The 10,470-nt window shown below is 41.7% G+C and overlaps 2 protein-coding genes across 5 annotated transcripts in view; both read right to left on the bottom strand.

Annotated features, from left to right (window-relative positions):
• The window catches only part of LOC107585865 (UDP-N-acetylglucosamine transporter-like), an 8,454-nt gene extending 5,532 nt beyond the window's left edge, over positions 1 to 2,922 (bottom strand). The window contains exons 1-6 of one of the 4 annotated variants that reach the window (XM_016273035.1): positions 2,631 to 2,922; positions 2,443 to 2,463; positions 1,567 to 1,789; positions 825 to 979; positions 621 to 743; positions 349 to 523 (exon numbers count right to left, since the gene is read on the bottom strand). In XM_016273035.1, the coding sequence (XP_016128521.1) occupies positions 349 to 523; positions 621 to 743; positions 825 to 979; positions 1,567 to 1,756 (643 nt within the window). In that variant the 5' untranslated portion in view covers positions 1,757 to 1,789; positions 2,443 to 2,463; positions 2,631 to 2,922. Of the gene's footprint in view, positions 1 to 348; positions 524 to 620; positions 744 to 824; positions 980 to 1,566; positions 1,790 to 2,442 lie in introns of all 4 variants that reach the window. The other 3 variants (XM_016273034.1, XM_016273032.1, XM_016273033.1) reach the window with 3 other exon arrangements.
• A 2,270-nt stretch (positions 2,923 to 5,192) lies between these two features.
• Positions 5,193 to 10,470, bottom strand: part of LOC107585864 (neurogenic locus notch homolog protein 2-like) — a 59,885-nt gene continuing 54,607 nt past the window's right edge. The window contains exons 29-34 of the mRNA XM_016273031.1: positions 9,993 to 10,083; positions 9,749 to 9,902; positions 9,306 to 9,628; positions 8,364 to 8,511; positions 8,150 to 8,247; positions 5,193 to 6,671 (exon numbers count right to left, since the gene is read on the bottom strand). Coding sequence (XP_016128517.1) covers positions 5,280 to 6,671; positions 8,150 to 8,247; positions 8,364 to 8,511; positions 9,306 to 9,628; positions 9,749 to 9,902; positions 9,993 to 10,083 — 2,206 coding nt within the window. The 3' untranslated portion in view covers positions 5,193 to 5,279. The remainder of the gene's footprint in view (positions 6,672 to 8,149; positions 8,248 to 8,363; positions 8,512 to 9,305; positions 9,629 to 9,748; positions 9,903 to 9,992; positions 10,084 to 10,470) is intronic.

The raw sequence follows: 10,470 nt of genomic DNA, 5'->3' as shown, positions 1-10,470 counted from the left end.
GGAGAGGAGGTAATTCTGACTTTGCTATGACAATCTGGCACTTGTTACTTTTTTTAACATTAAAGCATGTCAACATATTCTGTTACACCAAATACACAAAATAATGATCTTTAAAAAAGCATCATATGACCCCTTTAACTTTGATAAAGAATATCTCTTTGGTTTTGAGACTTTAGTCTTTGCAACTTCAGGGATCTTATCTATGCACAATCAGCTTGTAACACTCCAAAGAGAAAGGAAAACTTGAAATCGCATCATATGACCCCTTTAATGCATAACTGACCCTCTTTTAAATTCAATGGATGTTTAGTATAATATAAGAGCCATTTTCTTTATAAACATACTTACCAAGCTGGATGTTTCGGACCCAAACACTCTGTTTGGTCTCTTTAAGGATCTTCTCAAAGTAGACACCAGCAAACCCACTAGAGCAACAGGCCACCAACACGGCCACCAGCCCTACAAACTGTGAGCCCGCAGTCAGCTGCTCTTTCTGTGGGTCTGACGGGGAGTCTGCTGGCCACTGTCCAAACAGACAAGCATAAATTACATGAATACATCAAAGACTATAACAAAACAGATTTTTTTTGGCAGGTAAACTCTAATCAAGGTATTTTTACTTGTACAAGTGCAATGCCAGCCATAAGAATCAGCAGAGACAACCACTGGTACACCCCGAGCCTGCGGCCCAGCATAGAAACCGAAAACAGGGCTGTGGTCAGGATTTTCAACTGGTAGGTCACCTAGAAGTGTACAAGAAAAGAAAAAAACATAAGAATGATAGCCATAAAAATAAGGCAACTACTGGACAGATAGTGACTAACCTGGTAGGTAGCCGCATCAAGGTTGGACAGTGCTACATAAAGCAGGTTATTCTGTAGCGTGTAGATACCTGAAGGAATCGCCAGCTTCAGCGTGTCTATAGGCTTGTGTAGAATCTCCTGTCTCAAAATACTGCTCAGCGCTCGGCCGCTGTAACCTGTTTCACACAGACAGCAGGTAACTGTGTCAATAATGGCAATAATGAATCAAACTCACAGCCATTCATCCCAATGTAGATTTTCATTTCAAATAAATGCTGTTCTTTTAAGTTGCAGCACAACTGTTCTCAACCCTGATAAAAAGAAATGTTTCTTAAGCACCAATTCAGCATATTAGAATCATTTCTGAAGGATCACGTGACACTGAGATGCATTCAATAATATTTCACAATATTACTGTTTTCACTATATTTTTGGTTAAATAAATGCAGCTTTGATGAGCATAAGAGACTTCTTTCAAAACCATAAAGATCTTCTTTTTTTTTTACCAGTAGAAAGGCGAGTACCATAAAACTTTTGGAAGTAAATCTCAAAGGAAACAGACTATGCAAATGCAGCTATTTGTGTCACGCATCTCACAAACTTCAAATACACAGACAGAGATTGAATTTCTCACTGCATTCACAGTCACAGAAATGTGGATGACTTTCTAAGAACTAAAGTCTGACTACATTATTACTATGGTGCTTTCAGGAAAAGTTATCAAATACAGTCTCAAGGATGAAGGAAGCCCCATGAAACTCACTATGATCTTTGAAGACAAGCCCCAAACAGGTGAGGATCTTGAGGAACTCTGCCACCACCACGGCAGAGGAGGCCAGGTAACGTGGCCCGTCACCCTGCAAGGTGCGCGAGTAACGCATGGTGAGCACCAGGGACGTGGTCTGGAACACCAGAATCCCCAGAGAGAGGTACTTCAGCTTGGCTGATGCCATGATGACAGCCTCTCACAAGGAGACCACGACAGACTGGGGTGACATGAGAAAGAAAGGGGCAAAGAGCAGACAGATGTTGAAATACAATGTTGTCCCAGCTGGGTCTGACAAGCAAGATGCTCTGTAAACATTAACGGCCATAAACAACAGCTATAATGTCTTTAACCAAGAAATCAAATATTAACCCTGCAGTTTACTAAATTTAGGGCATTTAAAGAGATAGTTCACCGTCAAATGAAAAGTGTGTCATGATTTACTCAGACATTATTCGCTCAGTGGAAAGACAAATTGACACCTTGGTCACCATTCAGTTTCACTGCATCTTTTTCTATACAGAGGAAGTCGATGGTGACTGAGGCTGTCATTTTGCTTTACATCTCCTTTTGTGTTTCAACGAAAGAAATACAGTAAACAACATGACATGAGGGGTGTAAATAATGACATTTATTACTTGTTATAGTTAAAAATGGCTAAACTGGTTTTAAAAAGGAGAAAAGGAGTAAAATATTCTGCAACTTAAGCGTAAATATAGTCAGCTGTAAAGAGTATTTACCATGTTATTTACGCATAAGTGGCTAAATGAATGTTAATTACTAAAAATGATTCAAATAATAAAACCAAACAGACGCGATGATCCCACTTGATAAAATAGCTGCAAATATCGCATTATATTTTCACAGTCTCACCTTTTCTGAAGACTAACGTTACTGTAAAGATCCGGAAGAGTTGCAGTTTGTGAGTTGGTGTTTGAATACAAACATAAACGTTAAAACCCCGTCAAAGATCCATCCTTCAAGATGGGTTCTGCATAAGTTGAATCTACACACAGTGAGTTAAATAGTTCAACACTGTCTTATTTTGACAGTTAACTTACACACTGCGAGCTGCTGCAGCTAAGCTATTATCTGAGGAAATCAACCGTTCTGGGTGTTCCTCGCGCATGATCATCTGCTATGTGTCCACCCATGCCGCATACCCTCATTCATCAAGAATGAAAAGCAGACTGTGTCAAGTGAAGTGTAGAAAATCTTCATATGAATCTCAACAATCTTGCAGTACTTCCTAGTGTTTTGTTGTTTCGAGCCTCATTATGTGTCGTTGTCACCACCTATCGGTTGGCGGACAGAGTGATGCGTGAACAGAGTGAACTGAACCTTGATTGAGAAGCGCGCGTTCACCTGCTTTTTGCATAGCATTTATTAGTCTTCGTTTTTGATCTTTGTTATAAAATGCCCTTTGCACGCTTTCCTTTTGCAAGTAGTGGGCAATTGTAACACTAATATCAATCAGCCTAATAAATAAATATATAACAATGAGGATAGATAGATAGATAGAAAGAGACTCATTCATTTAGCCAGATCAATTTGTTAAAGGTTTTCCTTTATTTGTGTTTCATCTCTATTTTAATCATCAACTGTTTATTTCCAATACACAGTTGTTGTTGTTGTTTTGTTTTTTTAATCACATATCGTAATCTATAAAATACTAAGACGAAACATTTACTTCATTCTAGCATACTGTATTGCATATATTTGGTGAACAGGAAAAGAAAGTACAATATGGCATAAAAAAACCAAAACATAAAATTATACACAGCACATATAAAAAAAAGCTTAGTATAACATTTGGGTGAAGATACAATGTTCCAAAACCTTTGCTTTGATCTTTATTTGGTGGACTAACATCCATTGAATTCCTCAGATTTCAATACACTAAATATCATACTGCTGAAGGGCCCTTAAGTGCTACAAGATATCAAATGTTTCCAAAAAGAACATGCCATATGGAGCCTATAGTACATAAAGGTTTCTATTTGCATAAGCAGACTCTCTTAATATTGACCTTGAGCTCACACAATATCATTGATCCACCCACCTGCACAAATACAGCATACCGGAACTTCATAAGACCTTTGACAGTATTTCATCACCACTCTGGCTAATGTATGCATGCATCTCTAAATACTATTATGAGTGTTTATTTGGTGTTTCGGAGACCCAGGGGCTTTATTGTGCAAAACACATTTAAAAAATGTGATTGTACTAATCAGTTTTATAAAGCTTTGCTCAAAAACACAAAACAGAAAAAGTGAAACAGCACATTTAGATTGCATAAAGTATTATTTCTAAATTACCAAGTGATTCATACGGTTGCACAGACAGGCTGATTGTATTTAGGATGAAGGAAATACATGACATGTATTTAAAACTCATGTAAATAAAAGATACAACTTCAGAACAAGTTAAACTGCTCAGAATATCAATATAGAGCAACACAAAAAAGGCAGAACAAAACAAATACAATAGTAACAATGGTTACAAAGATGTTGTAAAAGGCACTGATAATATTATGTATAAATGTTTAGTTTTCCGAAAAGGCTTGATGATGGCAGCTGGAATTCCTCTTCAAACCTCTGTCATGTTTGTGCGGCCACTGAATACTGCATACCATTTCAAAAGAAACAAAGTGGAACCCATTCGTTTTTACACACCTCCTTCTACCTCTCTTAATCATTGGCAAGGCAAAGGATAAACCGTAACAGACAACAAGGAAATAACATAAAAATGTAACATTTAACTATTTACACCACAGTTTAGCTCTGAACCACACATGAATGAATGAGATGTATGTGTAGCACATTCATGTTACCAATCGCAAAAAAGTACCACCAATTCATTTAAGAAGTATTTCATTACAAAATGTTTTCATTACATTTCACTACAAAAAAAAATGCAGGTTGATCTAAAAAAATGAGAACACATGAAAGCTGACCCATTATATAAAAAGATTAAATGATCAGTTAAAAGCATAGCTCACCAATAAACTCTGATGTACTTTCAAACCTGTATGACTTTCTTCTGTGGAGCACAAAAGAAGATCATTTAAAGAATGTTTTTCTTCATACAATGAAAGTCAGTGGGGTTCAAAATAACCTTAAAATTAACCTAAAAATAAACATTTGACTTCATTGTATGGACATAAAAAAGAAAAAAACACAGACATTTTAAAAAAATATCTCCTTTTGCGTTCCACAGAAGAAAGTAAGTCATTCAGGTTTGGAACAACAGAAGATTGTGTGAACTATTCCTTTAATGTTGGTACCAACTAAGCATATCTGGTTTTCAACATCAACAAAAATGATCAAAAAAAGACGGCAGATTAAATGAGAAAATTTCCTTCAAATTGTAAAATGTTTGACTAAATCTTGAAATAAATTTCCCCAAATTGGGGACGGTAACCACAATCGAGACTCCTTAGTTTGGCACTGTGACTGTCCATTGGTAACAGTGCCCTAGATCGTAGACGGTGGTTAACAGGATTCCCAAGTTGTTAAAGCTGTTTCTCTCTTTTCTGTGCGATGAAATATCCAAGTTAATGGGAATTTACAATACACAAACTTCAAAGTCAACATGCAGAGCGTAATAAAGACTGGAGAAGAATGGAGAAAGGATAAATGGCCACTCCTCTGGCAGCTGAAGAGAGAGTCAAACAAAGCAGCCGTGCAATTAAACTCCCGAAGGTCCTACGCATACACACTGCTGCGCTGTGACTGCTGCGACTGCGTCGGTTGCGCAGCCTGTGACGGCGGCTGCAGCTGGGCTTGTTCGGGAATGTGTGTGTGGCAGGAAGGAGGCAGTGTGTGGGGGTTTCCTAGAGGGGTGGGACTTGTTGTGACATCGGACCAGTCTGAGTTGGAGTGGGGCGACGAAGAGGACCAGGGGTCGGGTGATTCAGGCGAAGGAGTGAGGTAGGGGTGTTCGCTGGGATTGTGTGCAGGATGACCGGGGGTGGTTCCCTCGGAGCCGGCGGTGGCGTAGCTGTGCTGGGAAGGTGGCGTTGGATATTTATCCACAGGGCTCTGGCGTGGCAGATAGGAAGCTACTTGTTGTGCTTGGCTCTCAGGCAGCCCGTGAGGGAGTGCGTGGTTGTGACCGTGAGGGTGCGGAAGGGTATGCGACAGCCCGTGCTGCATTCCCACATCAGGCACGGGGTACATCATACTCTGGTTACAGTGCAGGTGCTGACTTTGTGCCTGATTTTGCCCCTGTGTCTGCATCTGCCCCTGTTGCGCCTGCTTGAGGAGGCTCTGCCCGTTGCCTGCCGCCATCATTTGGAAGGTGACAATGGGTGGCAGCTGTTCACGGCTCATGGTGACGTTCATCGGGGTGAGCATGCCCGGGCTGTGGTGCTGCTGCATGCTGGTGTGGCCCGTGCTCATCTGGTGGGGTGGCATGAGGCCAAACATGTGGCCATTGAAGCTGTGTTTGGCCAAACCCACCCAGCTTTGCTGCTGGCCCAACATGTGACTCACAGGAGGCAGCATGGGCCTCACGGATGGGGTGCTGAGCAAAGGGGGAGAATTCGCCGTGCTGGTGGTGGCCACTGCCTCTCCGGCGTACGAGTGTGGAGACTCCAGGGAATCCACAGGTGACATGGTGACCGAGCTCTCTGAGAGGCCGCCAGCTGCTTTGGTGACATTTCCGCTGGCTCCTGCCACCACCACAACATTCGTTCCCTCTCCTCCGGCCGGCTTCTTCCGCCTCTTCGCCTTCATTTCTTTTAGATCTTTGGCTGTCCCAGCTCCAACAGTGTTTGCTTTTCCTCCTGCTCTGCGATTCTTTTTGCCCTGTGGTCCTGGACGCATGCCGATCATGAATCCTGTGCCATTTGTCCCACAGACCATGGAGGAGTGTCCCCCGCCGTTGCCCAAGTGGTTAGGCCCAGAATGTGGGCTGTGCACCAGGTTGTACTGGTCCAGCAGACGCACAATGTCGTGATGCATTCGTTCTTGCGCAGTATCACGAGGCAGGCGGTCTAGGTGGTCGGTGATATCACGATTTGAATAATGATCTAGGAGAACTTGGGCCGCTTCAAAGCTGCCCTCCCTGGCAGCCAGGAACAAGGGGGTCTCCTCCTACATCACAGAACAAACAAAACTGAAGTGTTTGGCTGACACACAAAACATCTGTGCACTCGAAAAGTGATTAAACATGCACATAAACAAATAGACATGAATGAGTACCTTGTTGTCCTGCATGTCTCGATTGGCTCCATTCTTGAGTAGCACTAAAGTGGCGTCTACATTATTAACAGCAGCGGCCCAGTGCAAGGCTGACTTGCCTGAGGATAAGATGAGAGCAATGAGATTAAACCATTTTATGTCTAGAATTTCTTTCTTTCCATTTATCAACAAAGTTCTTTACTATGATGTATGTTCATATAGGTTTTCATCTTACCATGGTCATCCACAGCATTGACATCTGCATGGCAGTGCACCAGTTCCTCCACCATGCCCTCCACTGCCAGTCTGGCTGCCAGGATGAGTGGTGTGGTGCCGTCATTCATACGGGCATCAAGATCCGTGGCACGGTTACGGATGAGAATCTGGTGTTCAAAAACACAATAATGATTGGTATGTGCACACAAAAACTCACACAAAAAATTTTCACAAACCCTGAATAGAGAAAGAAATGAAAAATATACTATCTGCAAACTACAGTTGTCTGTGTGTATATATAAATACATGAACATTTTTCCACAGTGCATGAGAACTGCCCACAGAAGAGATATTCAGGAAATAACCAGAAGATCCGATCAAAAACTAACAAAACAGGACCCAGATCAGCTAATTACATGACAATAACCCACCCAGCTTTGCTGCTGGCCCAACATGTGACTCACAGGAGGCAGCATGGGCCTCACGGATGGGGTGCTGAGCAAAGGGGGAGAATTCGCCGTGCTGGTGGTGGCCACTGCCTCTCCGGCGTACGAGTGTGGAGACTCCAGGGAATCCACAGGTGACATGGTGACCGAGCTCTCTGAGAGGCCGCCAGCTGCTTTGGTGACATTTCCGCTGGCTCCTGCCACCACCACAACATTCGTTCCCTCTCCTCCGGCCGGCTTCTTCCGCCTCTTCGCCTTCATTTCTTTTAGATCTTTGGCTGTCCCAGCTCCAACAGTGTTTGCTTTTCCTCCTGCTCTGCGATTCTTTTTGCCCTGTGGTCCTGGACGCATGCCGATCATGAATCCTGTGCCATTTGTCCCACAGACCATGGAGGAGTGTCCCCCGCCGTTGCCCAAGTGGTTAGGCCCAGAATGTGGGCTGTGCACCAGGTTGTACTGGTCCAGCAGACGCACAATGTCATGATGCATTCGTTCTTGCGCAGTATCACGAGGCAGGCGGTCTAGGTGGTCGGTGATATCACGATTTGAATAATGATCTAGGAGAACTTGGGCCGCTTCAAAGCTGCCCTCCCTGGCAGCCAGGAACAAGGGGGTCTCCTCCTACATCACAGAACAAACAAAACTGAAGTGTTTGGCTGACACACAAAACATCTGTGCACTCGAAAAGTGATTAAACATGCACATAAACAAATAGACATGAATGAGTACCTTGTTGTCCTGCATGTCTCGATTGGCTCCATTCTTGAGTAGCACTAAAGTGGCGTCTACATTATTAACAGCAGCGGCCCAGTGCAAGGCTGACTTGCCTGAGGATAAGATGAGAGCAATGAGATTAAACCATTTTATGTCTAGAATTTCTTTCTTTCCATTTATCAACAAAGTTCTTTACTATGATGTATGTTCATATAGGTTTTCATCTTACCATGGTCATCCACAGCATTGACATCTGCATGGCAGTGCACCAGTTCCTCCACCATGCCCTCCACTGCCAGTCTGGCTGCCAGGATGAGTGGTGTGGTGCCGTCATTCATACGGGCATCAAGATCCGTGGCACGGTTACGGATGAGAATCTGGTGTTCAAAAACACAATAATGATTGGTATGTGCACACAAAAACTCACACAAAAAATTTTCACAAACCCTGAATAGAGAAAGAAATGAAAAATATACTATCTGCAAACTACAGTTGTCTGTGTGTATATATAAATACATGAACATTTTTCCACAGTGCATGAGAACTGCCCACAGAAGAGATATTCAGGAAATAACCAGAAGATCCGATCAAAAACTAACAAAACAGGACCCAGATCAGCTAATTACATGACAATTTTTTTTTTTAAATTGGTGGATAACAATATATTATGATATATACATTTTAATGTAAAAGTGAAAAATACTGAAAAATATAATTCCCACAGTAAAAGTAGACTGATCACAAATTTATTTTTCCCCAAATATATAAATAAATAAGTATATAATTACTGTTATAAATAATGTTAAAATAAATACTGTCTTAATAGTTTTTTCTATTATATAAAAAAATAAGAAAAATATTTGTATAAAGATGTGCTATTAAAGAACATAAAGATCACTATTAAAGAGCACTTTCTAGGTAATTATTATTATTATATATTTTTAAAAAATATATATATATATACTTTTAATATTTTAGAGATGTTGTATAGCTCAACTGTATGGTAGTCACTACAGATATTTGCATTACTTATTTAATAATTTCCTTGAGTTTTCAAGTCATGGATGTCACAAGTTTAAATTGCATTGATAATTTCCATGACTCTGGGAAACCTGTAATTTATTATGACGTTAGCCTTTGCAGGCATATGAGTAGAAGCACATTCCCTCACCTGAAAGACTCCTTGGGCATCTGCCGCCACGGCCGCATGTAGAGGGGTGCGGCCCATGTTATCATGAGCATTGGCATCAGCACCAGCATCCAGCAGTCTCTTGGCGGCATCAGCTCGGGCGTAACGTGCAGCAAGGTGAAGGGCAGACTCCCCAGTGCGATCTGTCTGGGCATTGAGCGATGCACCCTGGCCAATTAAGTCAGTTATGACGTTTGTGCCAGGCTCGTCAGCGCCACTTTCCTCCTCCTCATCTCCCAGCATGCTGCCACAATCGGGGCTGCTGCCACTTCGTAGAGATGCCAGCATGAGAGGAGTGAAACCATCTATGAGCATGAAAGAGAATACGGAGTAAGTCAAACTTTTTAAAAGGAAAACAAGAGAGTGAAAACCTTCTTTCCTCATCTACTCAGATTGTGAGTAAGACAGAATCTCAGTCTGTTAACCTGGTCCTTTAACATTGACATCCAGGCTGTCCATGTCTATGTCCGCCTGAGGGGGAGTGAGTGTGATGTCCGCGGCTTTGTGATGCTGCAGGGTCCACTCTCTCCTGTCCACTCCTCCATCCACTCCAACAGGAAGCAATGGCTTATCCTCCATCTGTGAAGTTGGAGGGGTCCATTCAGATTGATCATAAACAAAGGGATCTGTTACTGTCATCTTCAGGGCTGTGGAGGTACCGTCTCTTACCCTTGTTTTTTTAGATAGATGATCCTCCTCTGACCAATGATGGGTAGAACTGCCATCCATCAGCCCTCCATCCTGTGGTTTCTGCATGCTCCTAAAAGAAAGTGGAGGATAGAGAAAAAAGGGTTGACTTAAGATGCCACCTGAAATCAACAGATTTACAGAAGCAAGTAAAAAACATTCAGGCTGTTGTTGCTTTTAAAGCATCATATATTAATTTCATCACATAAGTGCTAAAAAACAAAAGAGATAGGAAATGGCCCACTCACACATTTTAAATATGTGTATAATGTGTTAAATGTATAATATACAAACCCAATTCCAAAAAAGTTGGGACACTGTACAAATTGTGAGTAAAAAAGTAATGGAATAATTTACAAATCTCATAAACTTACATTTTATTCACAATAGAATATAGATAACATATCAAATGTTGAAAGTGAGACATTTTGAAATGTCATGCCAAATATTGGCTCATTTT

This window comes from Sinocyclocheilus grahami, unplaced genomic scaffold, assembly GCF_001515645.1.
Source record: "Sinocyclocheilus grahami isolate Dianchi unplaced genomic scaffold, SAMN03320097.WGS_v1.1 scaffold75.1, whole genome shotgun sequence".
In the NCBI taxonomy this organism is placed as follows: domain Eukaryota; kingdom Metazoa; phylum Chordata; class Actinopteri; order Cypriniformes; family Cyprinidae; genus Sinocyclocheilus; species Sinocyclocheilus grahami.
This window is presented reverse-complemented; position numbering and strand designations above follow the sequence as displayed.